The sequence below is a fragment of the Bos mutus genome, chromosome 26 (genome assembly GCF_027580195.1).
Source record: "Bos mutus isolate GX-2022 chromosome 26, NWIPB_WYAK_1.1, whole genome shotgun sequence".
NCBI lineage: Eukaryota > Metazoa > Chordata > Mammalia > Artiodactyla > Bovidae > Bos > Bos mutus.
In genome coordinates, this window is record NC_091642.1 from 50380575 (window position 1) to 50402718 (window position 22144).

General features: G+C 35.9%; 1 protein-coding gene across 3 annotated transcripts in view; it reads right to left on the reverse strand.

The window, feature by feature from the left end:
• Positions 1 to 14619: 14619 nt before the first annotated feature.
• IPMK (inositol polyphosphate multikinase) overlaps positions 14620 to 22144 on the reverse strand; it is a 54391-nt gene continuing 46866 nt past the window's right edge. For all 3 annotated transcript variants that reach the window (XM_005895851.2, XM_070363364.1, XM_070363363.1), the window contains exons 5-6: positions 20843 to 20924; positions 14620 to 19758 (exon numbers count right to left, since the gene is read on the reverse strand). In XM_005895851.2, coding sequence (XP_005895913.1) covers positions 19136 to 19758; positions 20843 to 20924 — 705 coding nt within the window. In that variant the 3' untranslated portion in view covers positions 14620 to 19135. The remainder of the gene's footprint in view (positions 19759 to 20842; positions 20925 to 22144) is intronic.

Below are 22144 nucleotides of genomic sequence, written 5' to 3' on the forward strand. Positions count from 1 at the left end.
TTAGCTAAGATTATATTAGAATGTGAGTGAGTGCCAAAATAGCTAAAAATCATAGTGGTTTAAACAAAAATGGAAGTTTATTTCTCTCTCATATTCAAAAAGCCAAATAGTAGTCATATCAGAACTGTTAAAGCACTTGTAGTATAAGAAATCAAACTTAATTATCTTGTTATTGCTCTCTATAGGATATCTAGTCTAAAGGTCACCTCATTGTCCAAGATAAATGCTGTAGCTCCAGCTATTACATCTTTATCTGCCCAACAAATATAAGAAAGTATAAAAGAAGACAGATTCCCCCCCCCTCACCTCAACTTTATACATTACCTCCAGATACATCCCATTGAATGGAACATAATCATTTGGCCATATCTAGCTATAAAAGTTGGAGAAGGCAATGGCAACCCACTCCAGTACTCTTGCCTTGCAAATCCCATGGATGGAGGAGCCTGGTACGCTGCAGTCCATGGGGTCACTAAGAGTCAGACACGACTGAACGACTTCACTGTCACTTTGCACTTTCATGCATTGGAGAAGGAAATGGCAACCCACTCCAGTGTTCTTGCCTAGAGAATCCCAAGGACCGGGGAGTCTGGTGGGCTGCCATCTATGGGGTCACACAGAGTCGGACACGACTGACGTGACTTAGCAGCAGCAGCAGCTACAAAAGAGGCTGGGAAATTTGTTCTTTTTTCTGAGGAACCAAGCACTGAACCAAAAATTGGAGTTTAAAAATTGGGGAGAGAACAATGAATACTGGGGAAAAACTATAAGATTTTAATACAAAGAGTTAAATAATTATAGTGCAATACAAGCTAGTAAGTGATAATAAAACAAAATAAAGGAATGATGTGTTTGGCTTTATATTTCTGGAACTCTAAGCAGCTATAATTCAAATTGGTCTCCTGATAACACTGTCAAATTAGGGACTCATTGATCCAGAAGAATACTGAATCATGATAAAAGTCAAACTGTGTCAGCCAGAGACTTTAGGTACATCACTTATATAACTGTAGACATTCACTGAAGACATTGTTTTGAGAGTAATAATGAAATAATTTTTCAGACATTGGGAGTTTTTCATTTCAGATCTTCAAATAATGTCACAAACAGTCACAAATAGTTTACATGACAACGTTGAGAATAATATTAAGTAAATGTTTTCCCTGTTCTATTATTAAGAAACCAGAAGCAAAGCCAAACCAACAGAGTATTTCAGAACTGTACAAAGTCTACCGAATAAAATGAAGAGCCTCATTTCAAAGATTTTTGCTAACATGGATTTAACATACACTTCCACACTCCCCTCCCAGAGATACACAACACTGCCAGCACTAACCATAACCATTCATTCAGCACACTCCCCACATTTTCAGCTAAATCTTTTAGTAATGTTGTCATTCTGGGTAAAACTCCCTGAAAATATCCATTCTTGTTGAAATTTCACACTTCTTTGTACAGTTGTGAAACCACTAAAGAAGAGTGGATGAGTACAGCAGGAGAGAGAGAAATAATAACTAAAATAAAATTTCCCTCTCAAGAATGCCCTCCAAATGCCAAAATCATTGAAAAGATCTAATTAAGCCAAGACATAAACACAATAAACTTCTATAATTGTTTGGCAAACACCAGAAGTATAAGGTGATCATCAAAATAATTGCAAAAAGCATTATTCTAAGAAGAACAACTATAATTCTAAAATTATGTTACATATTTACAACATAGTCCTCTCAGAAAGTGATAACAAACAGATAAGAATAAGTGATAATATCAAAGATATGAACAATTAATACTGTACTGGATTTATCAAATATATTAAATGTTGGAATACACACACACAGAGCCATTAAGAATATATATTTTTTGGATACACATACAACATTTATAAAAGTAAACAATTTTAGGCCTTTGAATTAATCTTAATAAATCCCCAAAGATCAATATACAACTCAGATTACTTCAACCATAGTACAATAAAATTTGAAATTAATGCCAAAAAATATAGTTATTAAGACCTTTCAAATGCTTGAGAATTAAATAACATAAGACCAGGCAACTCATGGAGTTAAAAAAAAGAAAAAAACAGAGAAAATAAAGATCTGCTTAGAACTGAACATGAACAAAACACCACTCATGTAAAAAATTGTTTGACATAGCTAAGCCAACACTTAGAAGGAAATTGATTGTTCCACAAACACTCATTAGGAATTAAGGTTAAAAATAGAAATCTTTATTCTTTCTTTTCTTCTTACCTCTTTGGATGTGCTTTGTTACTCTTTCCGAATTCACTGAGTTAGATGCTGTGCTTAAATGACTAATAAATATATGAAAAATATGCTCAGCCTCATTAATATTCCGAGATAAGCAAATGAAAACAATGAGATACAAGGCTGGTTTGTTACACACATCTGCATAGTCCATATTTGCATTCCAGACATCAGAAAAAGAAGGAAATGGAGAAGAATGGGAAATCCCTTCCTTTAAAAGGTACATGGCCTGAAAAATACACACATGACCACAGCTCAAAACCAACAGACCAGAACTTGGTCATATGACTATACATGACACCTCAGAGCTTTCTTAAGGTCTGGGATATGTATATTTTATAGTATGGCTTCCATATACCAAGATGATAACTGGCGTTTTACATTACTGTTGAAGGAGCAGAGAATGGATACTGAGCAGAGAGCTGGCATGCTCGGTCACAGTTGACTTAAATGAATTATTTTTTTTTTTACCCTTGGACTTCTATGAAGGTTTCAGTTCCCTTCTGATATTCTCATTTAGTTGTAAAAAAGTCTCTGCTGCTCAGATTTGGATTTCAAAAACATGCCAAAAGTAGCTTTGGAAAGAAAAATATATATATATGGAATTTTCCTCTAGGAAACTCTTTACTCCAGTATTTAATTTTTAAGCATGTACCTTTTATGGAGTGTTCAAATTAACACTATCTGTGGTCTTATAAAGTGGAACTGATTTGGAAGTTCAGACCCTGAGGATTGATGGCAGTCAACTATGTATACTTAAAATCAGACTATTTTGCATTTCTGTTCATGATATTCCATGATTTACTAATGTTTTTATCTTTTCAATTCTTTCACCCCAAGAAAAATGTATAAACCTCCTTGCATGCTATGACAAGAACTTTTAACACTTCTTTTGTATCTCTGTTAAATGAATGGGTATTTGACAAATAAATTGTTTAACTGAATACAGAGCAGAATATTTTCTTTGGAATAACTGACTCCTCTCAATTAATATGAAAAGCCATAATTTCCTCTCTCAGACCCTTCCCACTTACTTCCCAGGAAACAAGATAGCCCAGGCTTATCAGTTTATAAAAGTCTAATTTCTTTATATAGAAACATTCTAGTCTTCAACCTTCAAGGCAAAATCTTAAGATTCTGTCACTCACAGAAAGAATCAAGAGACCTATTGTCACCTATGACTGACTCATGATAGAAGCAAGCAAGAAAATGAGAATAAATGGGTAGAAAAGCAAAAGCCAAGAGGTGGAGGGTTGTGATACAAAGCAAGGTGCTAGCACTAGAGTTCAAGGTCATTGCACTTACATCAAGGGTCAGCAGATCAAGGATCAAGGGTCCAAGATCCTCACCCCACTGACTGAACAGGGATGAAATATCACTTTTTATTCTACCTCTTTTCTGCTGTCCCCCATAGCATTCAAAGAAATGTAGATACACAAGTAAAATCCATCTAACATTTGCATTTGTTCCCCAAAAGTGCATAAAAGAGATAATAATGTAGGAAGTGACAACACTATCTCTTTCCTGGGGTGCCACTGGCTGCCTATCAGAGTCAGTGCTGGTACCAGGTAAGGAATTCATGATACCCTAGGGATGAATCTAACTGTAGCCAGTGGAAATAAGCTTCTTTCACATGACACATACATTTCCCCATGTCCTGAGTTCTGAAATGTGTTTGTGCAGAGAGGCATTACCCTTCACTGGTCCCCAAGCCTACTTCTGAAGTCTTGGAAGAGGTTTAGCAGGGAAGAGTAGGTTCAAGATAGGCAAAAATGGAAAATGATTAAGAGGAGCTATAAACACCAAAGTTGGGCAAAGATGGTGTCATGAGCTGAACTGTGTCCTTTACATATTTTTATCTCAGTTTCCCCATTTGTGAAATTACAATAATAATTTTTTTACCCCTTAAGAGTTTTTGTAATTACTAAAATGAGTCAACATATATAAGAGCTTAGAATATCTGGCACATAATAACAGCTCTGCAAGTCTTACCTGTGACTGTATGCTACATTAAACTACCTTTAGAATGCAGTCCACATAGGCTCCAGCCAACAACTGTTCCACTGGAAGCAGTAGCTAGGACCTTTTTCTGGTGCTCAGGCTCCATCTTGATGTGTTTCACATCTCTGTCTCACTGCCTCTCCCAGCAGAGCCAGTCTGAACATCTTCCTTGCTGAGCTGGTGCATGTAGCTAAGGAAACAAAGACAATGACAAAGCTGTATATGCTGCTGCCCGGTTCATCATATGTGACCTATAACATGCAAGAGAACTATATAGTGAAACTGAAACACTGAGACCCAGATTACAGTTTTCCCTTTGTACATAACTGCCATTTCTTGAGGGCCTTCAGTGTGACAGGCACTGTGTACTTCCCACTTTCCATGCTGTCATGAACTGAATGTTTTCATCCCCCCAAAATCCATGTTTAGGCCTTAAATCCCAGTGTGATGGTGTTTGGAGGTGGGGCCTTTGGGAGGTAATTAGGGTTAGATGAGGTCATAAGGTTAGAGCCCCAGTGATAGGCTTTGTATCTTTATAAGAAGAGCCACCAGAGGACTCTGTCTCTCTCATTCTCTCTTTCTACTGTATCAGGACACAGCAAGAGGGTCAACCAGGCTGACACCATGATTTCACATTTCTAGCCTCCAGAGTTGTGAGGAAAAAAATTATTTTTATTTAAGCCACTTGGTTTATGGTATTTTGTTAAGGTAGCTTGAGCTGACTAAGAAACAGGCATTATTCTTTGTTCTCATCAGGGTGCACAAGACCCAGTCTCTGCCCTCAGGGGACTTACAGCTTAGTGATTAAATACTAATCTCAAAGCAATTACTTAGTGTGACAAGGAAATACAATGATAGTTCAAGGGAAGAAATATGTAAACTACCCCCTACATACCTGCCCATAGCTTTCTGCCAAAAGCAAGGTATTTATTTCTGTCTTCATGATAGCAAGCAATGAAATTTGAAAATATGAAGCACCATTTTTTTTTCCCACTCATCAACCTAGCAAATTCTCCAGAGCTATGCTTTTCTCTCTTCCTCACACTTTCCCCCCTGTGTGTGTGTGTGTGTGTACACATTTCCCGTCACTTAGAAATCACCAATATCCTAAGGTTTCACAACAATCTTGCCCTCTTGAGTGATGGTGGTTTCAGAACCAAGGTCAGCACCTGAGCCCTACCATTCCCATACTGTTAATTTTGTATTTATACCTATGGAAGTGGTGTGATCAGATTTCTTCTACAGTCACAGGTTAAGCCATCCCTCATACACCAGTCTAAGAAAATAATACTAATAGTAAAACAATAGCAATGATATCTAACATTCATTGTGTTCTTACTATATGGTATACATGCATTGTTTATTATCTCCAGCTTTTAGTTGAGAGATATTCAGCAAAAGGAGGTCAAGTGACTTGCCCAAGATCATACAAACAGTAAGAGTTAAGGCAGAACTGGAACCTATGTTAGGTAATTATTGTTATTATTCAATTTGACATTTCTAATTATATAACTGAAATTATTGTTTCTCTGAAACATATTTCTGGAAAAAGGTACTGTTTTTTAGGAATGTTGTAAGAATTATGTGCATTTCACCAGACAAATATTACACTGTTGATCACAATTTAATTAATTTTGGGTCACGGAGCTCCAATGAACTGAGGTAACATGTGAGGTCTCCAGCAAAAAAGTCAAGCTGTGAGGCTGAGTCAGGGGCTCCTTGAGTTAGCTACTGCCTTCAGTCCTAGCCTGTGAGTGATGTATTTACTGCCACCAATAGGGAAGAATCCAGAAGGGGGAAGTAATGGAAAATTACTATCTTTCACAGACTTTGCTGGATATTTTTGCAATATTTTAAAAATTTGATATTCACCTTTAAAAATAAAAGTGTTCACCTATAAATACACACGCGAGACAGAAATAAGACCAAGAGGAAGAATTTATTCATTTCCCAGTACCCAATCACTCTTTTTTATTTTTTGTGTATGTCTTGTATTTATAAAATTAGTTTCATCAAGTAGGGGAACAAGCAGTCCCCATCCCTGCTTCAGTTGTGAAGCACTTATCAGCTAAACATATTGAGACTTCAAGTAAAATTTCATTTGAAGAATGCCATTAATTTTTAATTAAGCATTTAAAATTTATCTAGTAATGGTTTTAGATAATTTTGTATATACTTTCAAATTGAATTTCATTCATAAACAATAAATATTTATAGCTGATTTAGTGATCTCACGGAAGAAAACAAGGAAACATGAATCTCAGGATTTCAGGAACTCAGATATCAACTTGCTATCTACTCAAAAACCACTAGGTGGTACTAGGTAATTTTTCTTTTCCCTTAAAAGTGAGACGCGCGCGCGCGCGCGTGTGTGTGTGTGTGTGTGTGTGTTTCTTCTCTCGGTCCTGTTAAGAACGGTGAAAAAAGTGCAATATGCTTAAAGGAAATCTGGGGCTTGACGAAAAAGTTCCCAAATTGGACTGTGGTGATGGCTTACAAATTTAAATCATAAATTTTTGCTAAACCAGCTTGAATTGTACTTCAATAAAATAGTTCAAAGAGGAAAAAAGCTAAAATAAACATTTCCATACATGGCACATCTTGAAATTTATGTATACTTTGTCTATATATTCATAAAAAACTTTTTGGTCAGCTACAAGTTAACATTTTTAATTCAGGTATATAATCTGAATCAGTGTAATTAAGGATATATTTAAATTCTTTTCCTGTGTTAGGTAGTACTCTCAAACAGAAACAATCCAGTATTTAGTTTTGGCCTTTTCAACATCTTCTTTCCATGCAGAGTACCTCCATGTTGCTCATAGTGGACCTTGCAGGCATTATACTGGCTGGAAAAAAAAAAAAAAGAGAGCGAGAAAACAAACATCACCTGATCCTACTTATGTTACTGTGCTAAGTCACTTCAGTCATGATCCTTCAGTAGGATCTTTGGAACCTACTTATATGTGGATTAAAAAAAAAAAAAGAACTCATAGACACAAAGAACAGATTGGTGATTACCATAGTTGGAGGATCAGGGGTGCAAAATGGGCTGTTGTTCAGTCACTAAGTCATCTCTGACTCTTTCGACCCCATGAACTGCAGAATGCCAGGCTTCCCTGTCCTTCACTATCTCCTGGAGTTTGCTCAAACTCATGTCCATTGAATCAGTGATGCCATCTAACCATCTCAGCCTCTGTCTCTCCCTTCTTCTTTTGCCTTCAATCATTCCCAGCATCAGGTGGCCAAAAGATTGGACCTTCAGCTTTTGCATCAGTCCTTCTAATGCATATTCAGGGTTGATTTCCTTTAGGATTGACTGATTTGATCTCCTTGCTGTCCAAAGGACTCTCAAGAGTCTTCTCCAGCACCACAGTTTGAAAGAATCAATTCTTCAGTGCTCAGCTTTCTTTATGATCCAACTCTCACATCCATACATGACTACTAGAAACACCATATCTTTGACTAGATGGACCTTCGTTGGCAAAGTGATCTTCTTTTTTAATAACACTGCCTAGATTTGTCAGCTCTCCTTCCAAGGAGCAAACGTCTTTTAATTTCATGGCTGCAGTCACCAGCCACAGTGATTTTGGAGCCCAAGAAAACTGTTACTGTTTCCACATTCTCCCCATCATTTGCCATGAAGTGATGGAACCGGATGCCATGATCTTCATTTCTTGAATGTTGAGTTTTAAGTCAGCTTTTATATGGGGAGAAATACTTTTATATGGGGAGAAATTACAGAAAACCTTTCTGTACTTCAGAAAGTACAAACTTCCAGCCATAAAGTAAGTCATTCATGGGGATATAATGTACAGCATGGTGACTATAACTAATAATAATATATCCATTGGGTATTTGATGTATTGCATATTTAAAACTTGCTGCGCAGCACCGCAGCAGGAGCAGCAGCTAGGCAGCACTGGAATGACTTTGAGGAGACAGCCCACATCCAACGGCAAAAGAGAAGCCCCAGCAAGATGGTAGGAGGGGCAAAATCACGTCTAGAATCAAACCCCATACCAGCAGAGATGCTCAGAGGGTCAAACAAACCTTGTGCACACCAGGACCCAGAGACCCCAGAGAGACTGGGTCAGAACTATGTTTGAGTCTCTCCTAATGAGGTATAGTCAGCAGTGGGCTGCTGCAGGGGCAGGGGCTCTGGGTGCAGTAGACCTGGGTATGGCATAAGCCCTCTTGGAGGTCACCATTAATCCACCACAGAGTCATGAGAACTTACACAGGACTGAAAAACAGATTATTGGAGGGCACAAATAAAACCCTGTGCACACCAGGACCCAGGAGAAAGGACCAGTCATCCTACAAGAGACTGACCCAGACTTGCCCATGAGTGTCCAGGAGTCTCTGGCAGAGGCATGGGTCGGCTGAGGCCTGCTGCAGGGTAGGGGACACTGAATGCAACAGTGCCTGCATGGGACCTTTACCTCCACCATAGTTTGGCCTCAGGTCAAATAATAGGGAGGGAACATAGCCCCGCCCATCAACAGAAAATTGGATTAAAGATTTGCTAAGCATAGCCCCGCCCATCAGAACAACACCCAGTTTCTCCCTCAGTCTCCCTCATCAGGAAGCTTCCATAAGCCTCTTATCCTTCTCCATCAGAGGGCAGACACATGGAAAACCATGCACAGAAAACTAACCAATCTGATCACATGGACCACAGCCTTGTCTAACTCAATGAAACTATGAGCCATGCTGTGTAGGGCCACACAATATGGACAGTCATGGTAGAGAGTTCTGACAAAACGTGGTGCACTGGAGAAAGGAATGGCAAACTACTTCAGTATTCCTGCCTTGAGAACCCCATGAACAGCGTGAAAAGACAAAACGATAGGACACTGAAAGATGAATTCCCCAGGTCAGTAGGTACCCGACATGCTACTGGAGACACTGGAGAAATAACTCCAAAAAGAATGAAGAGATGGAAACAAAGCAAAAATAGCACCCAGTTGTGGATGTGACTGGTGATGGAAGTAAAGTCTGATGCTATAAAAGCAATATTGCATAGGAACCTGGACTGCTAGGTCCATGAATCAAGGCAAATTGGAAGTGGTCAAACAGGAGATGGCAAGAGTGAACATCGACATTTCAGGAATCAGTGAAATACAATGGACTGGAATGGGTGAATTTAACTCAAATGACCATTATATCTATACTGTGGGCAAGAATCCAATAGAAGAAATGGAGTAGGTATCATAGTCAACAAGAGTCCGAAATGCAGTACTTGGATGCAATCTCAAAAACGATACAATGATCTCTGTATGTTTCCAAGGCAAACCATTCAATATCACAGTAATCCAAGTCTATGCCCCTACCAGTAATGCTGAAGAAGCTGAAGTTGAACGTTTCTATGAAGACCTACAAGACCTTCTAGAACTAACACCCAGAAAAGATGTCCTTTTCATTAAGGGACTGGAATGCAAAAGTAGGAAGTCAAGAAACACCTGGAGTAACAGGCAAATTTGGCCTTGGAGTACAGAATAAAGCAGGGCAAAGGCTAATAGTTTTGCCAGAGAATGCAATGGTCATAGCAAACACCCCCTTCCAACAACACAAGAGAAGACTCTACACATGGACATCACCAGATGGTCAATACAGAAATCAGATTGATTCTATTATTTGGAGCCAAAGATGGAGAAGCTTTATACAGTCAGCAAAAACAAGACTGGGAGCTGACCATGGCTCAGATCATGAATTCCTTATTGCCAAATTTAGACTTAAACTGAACAAAGTAGGGAAAACCAGTAGACCATTCAGGTATGACTTAAATCCCTTAAAATTATACAGTGGAAGTGATAAATAGATTCAAGGGATTAGATCTGATAGACAAAAGAGTGCCTGAAGAATTATGGATGGAGGTTCGTGACATTGTACAAGAGGCAGTGATCAAGACCATCCCCAAGAAAAAGAAATGCAAAAAGGCAAAACGGTTGTCTGTGGAGGCCTTACAAATAGCTGTGAAAAAAAAGACAAGCAAAAGGCAAAGGAGAAAAGGAAAGATATACCCATCTGAATGCAGAGTTACAAAGAATAGCACAGAGAGATAAGAAAGCCTTCCTCAGTAATCAATGCAAAGAAATGGAGGAAAACAATAGAACGGGAAAGACTAGAGATCTCTTCAAGAAAATTAGAGATTCCATGGAACATTTCATGCAAAGATGGGCACAATAAAGGACAGAAATGGTATGGACCTAACAGAAGCAGAAGATACTAAGAAAGGGTGGCAAGAATATAACAGAACTGTACAAAAAAGATCTTCATCATCCAGATAACCACGACGGTGTGATCACTCACCTAGAGCCAGACATCCTGGAATGCGAAGTCAAGTGGGCCTTAGGAAGCATCAATAGGAATAAAGCTAGTGGAGATGGTGGAATCCAATTGAGCTATTTCAATCCTAAAAGATGATGCTATGGTAGTGCTGCACTCAATATGTCAGCAAATTTGGGAAACTCAGCAGTAGCCACAGGACTGGAAAAGGTCAGTTATCATTCCAATCTCAAAGAAAAGGCAATGCCAAAGGATGATCAAGCTACCATACAATTGCACTCATCTCACAAGCTAGTAATGTTCAAAATCCTCCAAGCCAGGCTTCAACAGTAGTGAACTGTGAACTTCCAGATGTTCAAGCTGAATTTAGAAAAGGCAGAGGAACAAGAGATCAAATTGCCGAGATCCACTGGGTCATCAAAAAAGCAAAAGAGTTCCAGAAAATCATCTATTTCTGCTTTATTGACTATGCCAAAGCCTTTGACTGTGTGGATTGCAACAAACTGTGGAAAATTCTTAAAAGAGATGGGAATACCAGACTACCTAACCTGCCTCTTGAGAAATCTGTATGCAGGTCAAGAAGTAACAGTTAGAACCAGACATGGAACAACAGACTGAACAGTTAGAACTAGACATGGAACAACAGACTGGTTCCAAATAGGGAAAGGAGTATGTCAAAGCTGTATATTTTCACCCTGCTTATTTAACCAATATGCAGAGTACATCATAAGAAACACTAGGCTCAATGAAGCACAAGCTGGAATCAAGATTGACAGAGGAGAAGTATCAATAACCTCAGGTATGCAGATGATACCACCCTTATGTCAGAAAGCGAAGAAGAACTAAAGAGCCTCTTGATGAAAGTGAAAGAGGAGAGTGAAAAAGTTGGCTTGTAACTCAACATTCAGAAAACTAAGATCATGGCATCTGGTCCCATCACTTCATGGCAAGTAGATGGGGTAACAGTGGAAACAGTGACAGACTTTTTTTGGGGGGGCTTCAAAATCACTGCAGATTGTGACTGCAGCCATGAAATTAAAAAGTGCTTGCTCTTTGGAAGAAAAGTTATGACCAACCTAGACAGCACAGTAAAAAGCACAGACATTACTTTGCCAACAAAAGTCCATCTAGTCAAAGCTATGGTTTTTCCAGTAGTCATGTATGGATGTGAGAGCTGGACTATAAAGAAAGCTGAGCACTGAAGAATTGATGCTTTTGAACTGTGGTGTTGGAGAAGACTCTTGAGAGTCCCTTGGACTGCAAGGAGATCAAACCAGTCCATCCTAAAGGAAATCAGTCCTGAATATTCATTGGAAGGACTGATACTGAAACTCCAATACTTTGGCTACCTGATGTGAAGAACTGACTCATTGGAAAAGACCCTGATACTGGGAAAGATTAAAGGCAGGAGAAGGGGACGACAGAGGATGAAATGGTTGGATGGCATCACTGACTGAATAGACATGAGTGAGTAAACTCTGGGAGTTGGTGACAGACAGGGAGGCCTGGCATGCTGTAGTCCAATGGGTTGCAAAGTGTCAGAGATAACTGCACAACTGAACTGAACTGAACCTGATCTAATACTTCTTCCTGATAAAAACCTTGGACCATTAATGACATGATACGACTTGATTTTCTGGGGCCCCATGTGAGCTGGTCTGAGATTAGAGCATGCTGTTGATTGCACTGTGGCCTACTGGCATGTCTTTCCTCCCTTACCGACTCAGGATTTAGCAATCTTCTCTTGGACCCCAAACTACTATTAAGAGAAAATGCCTGGACTCGCCTGACTGGACTAGCTCACAACCCATCCTCACTAGGCCCCACTCAGCCAACCTGCCAGCTGATTGTAGATGCCCAAGTCCAGCCAAGATTAGCAGAATGACTCAATTAACTTGCAGATCCATACAAATAATAAAAGATGGTTGGTTGTTTATGCCACTTACATTTTGGGGTGTTTGCAGCAATAATTGCTGACAGGTTAGTCAGGCTACTGCAACTTAGACTGTCCTCTCTGCCTCTGGCATAACCTAGGTGAGTTCAGTTCAGTTTAGTTCAGCTCAGTCGTGTCTGACTCTTTGCAACCCCTTGGACTGCAGCACACCAGGCTTCTCTGTCCATCACCAACTCCCGGAGCTTGCTCAAACCACAGTGGGTTAGAGTCAACCATACTAGAGTGAAAAATGGAAGTTAAGATGGATGAGAACTTAAAGTTATATTATAGCTTCTAAACAAATTTACAACAAAGATACTCTTTGAACTGGATCCAAGCTCTATAATCTGTAAGTTAAGCCTATATATTTAACTTAAATTCATATTCTTCAAAATGTGTGAGGTGATACTCTTTTATTCTCCCATAGACTAACATGTCCACATGGTTCTTCCACATTCATCACTTTTTTTCTGCCCATCCCAAGGCAGTTTGTCAAATTACATTAACTTAAATAACAATTTTAACTAACTTCTCTTAGAAACACACAGATCTGACTATTTCAGAGTATCTAAGCCAATGATACCATGTCATTTATGCCTAAAGCACTTCTAGATGTTGTTAGATGGCAAGTACAACATAATTATCAAGCATATATAGGATGTTTTCTTCAGTTGGCAAATTAGTCAACATTCACATGCAAATAACAGAAAATGAATGTCTATGATTTGATTAAAGATTTCTTAAGATCTGTTGCAAAAGGAAGGTTTAATGGCCTAACAGAATGACCATTACCTTGAACTCTTGTTGACTCTATTTTCTCACATTGTAAACCATTTTCTTTCCCAGCACTCTCCTAGCTTTCAAATGGCTCTATTCCTTGGATCAAGTTCCACTATACACTCTGTCTTCCACAAAAAAAAAATTTTGAAAACCTTGCTATTCAGTGTGGTCCACAAATCAGGAATATCACAAATCCCATCCAAACATGTTGAATCAGAATCTGCATTTTTAAAAAAAATCTCCAAGTGATTACTTTTCACTCTTAATTATACTACTATTATTTTCATTTATTATTTCATTTCAGGCTCTATTTAATTCGTATACTTAGCCATAACTTGGAGACCATGGCAGTGCAATTCCCTATTGTTTTCAGTGGTTAGGCAGGCAGTCTTTTTTTTTTTTTTCTTCCTTAAAGAGCCTGTCTTAAAAAGACGGTAGGTTTCAATTGGGTGTGTCCACTTAGATATGGTTTGCAGGCCCTCTGTATCTATGGATTTGAAACCCATGAATATAGACTGCTGACTGTACTAGCCATTTTATATGAGGGGCTTGACCTGTGGATTTGGTATCCGTGGGGGCTCCTGAAACCAATCCCAAAGATACTGAAGGAGTGTACTTCACACAGCACTGCTCCTCCCTACAGTGCACAGCAGCAGGCATGAGTAATGCCACACAACCTTTGAGAGCTTTGACTCACAATTGCTGTGAAGTGTTCACCCTCTTACATGCCATCAGAACTGATTCCCCTTCTCCATCTCTGCTGGATATTGATAAGTATGCATCATATCCTCAATAACATTTTCCCCACATTTATATATTTTTCTTCTATCAGACAGTGCATATCTTGACGGCAAGTACTAGATCCCTTATTCAACTTTTTAGAATCTCCAAGGCCAAATACAGTGCATGATACAGGGTAGATAGACGTTGGATTGTGCTCTCTGTAATTAATGAATGAAAGAAAAAAAAAAAAAAAAACTTGGTCACTAAGTGACTCATGAAGTTTCAAATACATGCAAAAATATCTAATCTGTTTCTGAAGTTTTAAATTATAGTATATATTTTCACAGTTAAGTCAATATTTTTCTCTTATAGTCTATTTCTCCTACTAGGCTGATTCCAAAGATTTCAGACTATGATAGAAAAAAATATTAATACAAAATATTCTACATACTTTTTCATTTCCAATGCATATGCTTCTATCTATTAATATTTTGTCTTAATCATCTTTGACTCCCCAATGATTCCTACAGTTTTTGGTATATAACATGTACTCAAATATTTGGTGAATGAGTAAGTTATTTTCAAACTACCAGGAGTCTGTAAGCTATCACAATTAATGAAAAAAGCTCCAATGCAAAACATTTTAATAGGTGGTCAAATATACAGTTATAGAATTACCTAAATATGACTTATATAAAAATTGGTATATCACATTAGATGACTCTATAAAAACACAAATCACACATTGACAATGACCCCTGCAGTCCAAGAATACCCCCCTCATCAATAGTACAAATTACACTTTTTAAAAAAAACATTGTTTAGACATTTAAACCAAAGTAACTTTGACTAGACTAAATACATTCATTCATCAAGTACAATAAAGTTAGCATAGTCACTAACAACACGATTTTAGGTGCAATTTCACATGCTTTCATAAATCTTCCAGTTCAGTTCCCACAGTAAAGTGTCTTTGTGCACGCCATTTTCATTTATATATAGGTGCATCATATATCATACTTAAGACTATTTTATTTCATAATTAAATGTGTTAATGTATATTTTAAGTGAATACCAGGCCAAAATTTAACCCCAGTGATGACAAATTTCAACATTTAAAAAAAAATTCTTTACAGTATATTCTAATTTGTTTAATTGCATGGGTACTATTTCCTCTTACTAAATACTATCAAAATAATTAATAAGAATTTAAATATTAAATCCAAAAACATGGAGATTCCAACCTTCCTAAAATATTAATAAGCATTTTAGTAATATTACCATTTAAATCAAAAAGTAATTTCATATTCATTGCCAAATTAAAATACCTATGATTTGAAGTCAGAGGTCTAAAATACTTGCAGTAAATTGAAAAGTACAATTTTTTAAATGTGCAGTAATTTGCTTGTGAATTTGTAATGGAATGTTTTTCACAGTAATACTATGTTAAAACACTACTCTAAATGACCAGTCTAAGTACACGTACCTTTACCAGCAAGAAAAATTAAGGCCTTTTAATGCTATCAATAATTACAGCTGAACTCAAATGTCAAATAGAGGTTACAATGCTGCAAACTATTATTTTTAACCTCTAACATATTGTTAGTTGCTTCATCTCAACTCAATTACTTATCTTTCCATGAAGTTGAATGTTAGTTAACTATTACCTTTAAATAAGCATTTCTCCATATCTCTATTTTCATTTAGCCCTGAACCCAGTCAATCTAGACAGAATGCTGGAAATGTCAGGGCTTTGTCTGATTGGATCACAACTATATATTCAGGGGTTAAAAATGTTTGTCCCATTTATATTTCTGGATGAACTAAGATGCCTGGCCTCCATAGACAACATTACTTATTTTCCCAAAGCATTGGCAGATAATTGCTACTTCTTCACTTGACCAAATTGACTTTTTTTTTTTTTTAATTTAAGTGTAGGCTATGAAGATATTACAGGATGTAAGGAAGGATAACCAAGGCTACAAATATATCAAATCAAGGTTAAAGGCACTGGATAAGGAAGATTATTACAAAGCACTGTAAACAATTTTTAAAGCAAATCAAGTTTTACAGTATCAAATGCCAAACTACTAAGGGCAGATGGTACTGAAATGATGACAATGCCTTAAAATAGTGGACAAAATTTCTATAATTTCACAAATAAAATTTTTTCATTGTTCTACCATTTTTTTTCATCCTACATGTTCTTTAATATTCCAAATCCTAGAAACAAAAGTGTTTTCAGTTGCATGAAATAAGAAAACTGCAACTGAAATATCTCTGAAAATTAATTTTATCTTAAGCTACATTATAAGTTTGATATATATATACATATATATATGGTACAGAGATATGAAGATCATCTTGGAAATCATAAAACAGTAAATTATACTCAATTAAAATCACAAAAAAAGATCATATTCAGTTGAACACAATCTAAAGCCCCACAACAGCAAATTGTAGTGTAGAGAGGCACAGTAAGTACAATTTCTAGACATATTAAACAAATAATGAATACGGAGTTGAAAATACCACATGCTCCAGTTTAGAGTCATTTAATACACACATTTTCACAACTGTTTCTTGAAAAACTATTTAGATAAAATATTTAGCATTTATCATCAATTTTAAATTTATCTGAATCTATGCGACTTTCATCCATATTAAAATACTGATTACTGTAAATACTTTATTATAAAACTATTATACAATTTAAATTTTTATTAGAGAAATGTATTATTCACTATCCATAATTAAAGTCTTTTTCATGAGTGCATTTCATAAGAAATACACAAAAATCATTATTTTTGATTCCTAGGGAGAAGAAACTATGGTAATCCTATTAACCCAAACTATATCCTTATTATTATTTCTTAAACATTTAAATGTTTAAATATGCTTGGTGACTAGTGATCTTTCATCCCCACAGTGGTAAATTTCAGCATAACGTTATATGACTGGACTAGACAATAAAATAATCACATGTAGATAAACGCAAACCAATACTTGTTCTCTTACATGTAAGCTTACTTATAAAGTAACACCAAATAGGCAGTGAATGACAGTGATTAAAAAAAAAAATGTAAACAGAATAAAATGTGAATCCCTTCCCTGAAGAACAAAAGATAAAAGTATTTCTGGTTTTATGGAAACAAAACATTATCTATCAAAAAGGTAAGACACTGATTTTACAAATCCATTATTTCTAAATATGCATAAAGAAAATCTGGAACAATAGATTCACATTTTATTGAGCTAAAATGCACAAAAATATGATAATACTTAAATTTATTAATTCATTGTAATAGGTTGATACTATCCCATACTAAAAAGTATCTTGGTAAGATTCAAAATAGTGTTTAATTATCTGAGCTTAAGATCTACTGAATCACTATCCAAGTAACAACAACAACAAAAGTCCACATTGTAGGATGAAAAAAGCAAAACAAAAATTCAAAAGCTATAGCAATACCCATTTAGGCAATAGGCAAACATATGAAGTCCTTACGGAAAATACCTACATTGACCCCAAATAAAAAATATAAAATAATCAAATTTTGCTATAATAAATGCATGTGAATTTTAAAGGTATACAAGCTTAATAAAGTTACTAAGCATAGAATTAATTTCATACTTCTCTGTGCTCAGATGATTGCAAAAGCACATTCAGAGAGAGGGTTGGGAAGGTGAGATAAAACTGTGATATTTTCCTTCACACTAAAAAAGGGTATTTTAATTCTGAGGGGGAAGGAAAGGGAAGAGTCTAACAGTTCACAACTCTAAAACAACTTCCAAGAATATGACAAGACTGTTAACTACTTAAGACCTTTTTCTGGTAAATCAAAGTTCAATGAAAACAAACATTTAACATTTTTGCAAATTTAATTTCAAAGTTTTAAATGTTTCTGATAATAACTAGTTTTTTTTAAGGTGGTGAATGTGAAACAGAGATAATACTTACAGATCTACTTTTTCCAAGAAAATTAGCACTGCCCCTTTCATGAAATTAAATTATAATCACTCTCTTGAATATGATATAAAACTGTTTTGAGTAAGAATGAAACAGAAGCATGAATTTAGATATGCACCAAGCTCTGTATGACGTACTAATTTATACATGGTATTTTTGACAACTGAATTTTGTCCTTAACTGCTTATTAGAATTCTGAGAAACACTTTTTAGCAACATACAGTCAACACCACTGCTTAACTAAAAGGGGACATATAAACACATGAATTATAAAAGAAAAACCTCAAAATGAGTTATTTAAAGGGGAAACAAAAAGAGCTTCAATCATCCATCTTTTTGAAGCTACAGAGTAAAAGGCAAGGTACTTTATGGTTTATAAATACTTGTTACAATGTAGTAAATACATATTCCAATTTTCCCATAAATTAAACATTTTAAAAGAAAAATATTTTGTTCGTTGCAAATATCTTCTCTTTTCCCTAACCCTGGCAAGACTAATAAGTGCCCTTAATTTCAAGACTTTTGTTGTTGTTGTTTTTATCCATTTCAATGATCTTTTTCGTGAATTATGTATATAAGTGAAAATGAAAGGAAAAAAATGTGCTTTTGGAATGCAATAATCCTAAATCATTTTACTAAGAAGCACCTTTTGATATGCTGGTTTGAACTTTTAATACAAAACCTAAAGAGTAACTTTTTTCTGTAGAATTTTCTCCAGTTTTAATAACTTCATACATAGCAATACTAAGGATATCAGCCTATGCTTTCTACATTTTTTAAAGTATTCTAATAATGTAATGAGTTATAGATATGGCTCACTATGTCCGGGTAGACAGAGGTTTCATGATAAATGGCTACAGAAAACAAACTAAACTCATTATGATTGAATAATGGTTTGCATTTTGCTTGAGCCAACAGACATTTAAGCCACGTACCACCACATTCCCTGCATAACATTCCTAAGTTTCTTTACTCTTTATAGTTTTCTAATGAACAAATAATTAGTTTTCCTGAGTTAAGATTATAAAAAAGTTAACTCTTCTACCAAAAGTATAAAGACAAAATGTAGACTCACAATACAAATTTTTTACACAGCATTACAAGTGCAGAGTTATTAACTGCTGCTCTTCATTATGATTGCCCCACCCCTTTAAAAAGACTGCAGTAAAAGATTCAATTGTCTAATATGCTCTGCAGTACAGTAATTAAATGCTTCAGCCCATAAACATATCCCTCATCTACTGTGTTGCTAGGGAACACATGAGCAAAGTCTATCATTCTCACTTCTACTTCTGCAGTCTCTTGACAACCAGTGGGAAGATGGCAGAAAACTTTTTCCAGTTGGGAAAGTACATTTCCATTTAAACGCTCCTGTGACATGCTTTTCCACCCATTGTCTTGCTCTATATTTTCAACTTTCAATGAAGTCTGACTGTGATGCTTTTTTGAATACATTTTTCTGTGACAAGCATACATTTTGGACAAGCTTTTACCCACTGAAGCTTCTATTTTTCCATTCGCTGTAGAATTTAACACATGAAAGTTATTATTGTACTCCAGTACATCTGTGTCTGAGAGCTGACCTTTGGACAAAAACTTTTCTGCCAAAGTCCTGTCATTCAATTTTGTAGTAGTTGGCTGAGATGAACCTTCATAAACAAACAGTAATGAACTTGCATAAAAGTTAAGCTGCTTTTGGCTTTCAAACCACTGGAGAATTTTCTCAATCTTCTGAATACTGGCAGCAATAGCATCTCTTCTTAAGCAGAATCCATTATGAAAAAAATGGGAGACTCCTATAAAAAGGAAAATACTAGGATTATAATGAAATTATGAAATAACCATCACTTGGGAAGTACTTTCATCTTAGATACAACTCTTAAACTTTCTCCCATCAGCCCCTGCAATTAAGTGAACAGATAAGAATTCCAGTTAAACACAGAATCTTGGAGCTCAACTTAATTTCTGGTGAAGACATTCTTATTAGAAAACATACAAACGACACTTAAGTAAAGCAAAATACCTTATTTAGACAAAAAATTTACTACAGGTAGACTACTAGTTTAGTGCCCTCTATATATATTCTCTTAAGGAATAGGATTCCAAGATTTGCTTCATTTGCTATTATGAGGAATTTTATAGTAAGACTATATGTTTGTTAGAATCATGAACTAATCTAGAACCTAGAGTCAAAGCATAACCATTTTCAATTATGACAACAGTCCATTACCAAAATACCAAATCATAACTGTACTTAATTTTTTATGCTCTCAACAATACTAATTAAACCAGCCTTTCACAAAAGGTGAGCTCACTTTGGAGACTAGCAGTAGTCCAAGTTAAGTATGTTATTCAATACTGAGACTTAATGTTTTAACCTATCATATTAAGCCTCTTTTAAAATTATTTATGCATATTTTATCATATTTGGGAATTCATGGAATTTGATTTTTGCTGTTCCCCTACTTTGGGATAAAAACTGCTAAAAAAATATATTCATATTGGCCTGAGAAATATTTTAATATAGAGCCAATTTGAATGTTATCTTGCTATTGGTTAAGTATACCAAGGCAAATATCAAACATCGTAGATGAGTATTTTGTAAGCATAAACATTTTTTCAACTATTTACACTACTCAACTTCTTCCTCATCCTGGATACAGTTAATAATAAACTTTAACAGAACATTATATCTGGAAATCTGTTATCATTGCTTTTATAATATCTTGGCCATACATATTTTAAAAGTATATATGTTAAGACAGTATTGAGAATTGAATCACAACACCAAAGAAGAACTAAAACTGAAATCACTTTAGAATTATTCTGATTAATTCTATAGTAATAAAAAGCACTGAAGTATGGTTTCTCAATCCTTACCATCCTTTAGAGTTTCTTTTGTTAAGCTTCTTCCATAGTGCTGGTTTTTTGTCTCATAGCTATCAGAATGAACATGATAAACCTGTCAGAAAAAATACTGAATATTAAAAACTAATACTCCTTAACCCTGGGGGTTTTATCCCAGCAATGAAAGGATGGCTAAAGATGGGAAGATCTACTCATATAACTCATTCTAATGGATTTAAGATGAAAAAGAGTCATAGTGTCATATCAATGATGCTGAAAAGGCATTTAGCATATTTATATCCACTACTGACGAAAACTCTCTAAAAAGATAGTTAAGTATTTCCAATATGAAAAAAAATTATCCATTTCAATCTATCAAAAGTTAGTCTCAAGTTTAAAAATGAAATAAGGAAGCATTTGTCTTAAAATAGAAGAAATTTCCACAAAAACTACTCTACCACAATACCTTTTATCATTATTATTACCTAATATTGTTCCAGAGCTTATGCAAATCCAAATAGATTACAAAGAAATAAGAAGCATAATTTGAAAAGGAGGGAAAAAATATTACCCTTTGTACATAATGGTTATATAATTGGAAAAATCAATTTAAAAAGAAACACAAACAATAAAAACCTGAAATGGTGACAGTACAAATTAGTAAATAGAAAATAAGCTTTCATATATACAAACAATTGACTATAAAATGTAAGACTCCACTTATAAATCAAGTTAGGAAATAAAACAAAGGAATAAACAGAAGGCATGAACCTTATGTGCAAAGTACTCATAAGATAAAATGTAAAAGAGATTATACGGAAAAGTGAAAGTGTTAATCGCTCAGTTATGTCCCACTCTTTGAGACCCCTATGGACTGTGGCCTTCCAGGCTCCTTTGCCCATGGGATCTCCCAGGCAAGAATACTGGAGTGGGTTAGACAGGGAGGCCTGGTGTGCTGCAGTCCATGGGGTCTCAAACAGTCGGACACGACTAAGCAACTGAATTAAAACTAAACACAGCAGAATGATTACTAAGATCAAGAAAATAAACACATGCACCACTTCATACAGTTAACTAATTTTTAGTGTGTATGTAAGATCCACTCTCAGCCAATTTCAAGAATATTGTATTATTAACTGGTGACACTACTGGTAAAGAACCCACCTGCCAATACAGGAGACATAAGAGACACAGCTACAATCCCTGGATCAAAAAGATCCCCTGGAGGAGGAGATGGCAACCCACTCCAATATTTTTGCCTGGAGAATCCCATGGACAGAGGAGCCTGGCAGGCTACAGTCCACAGGGTCGCAAAGAGTCGGACAAAACTGAAGC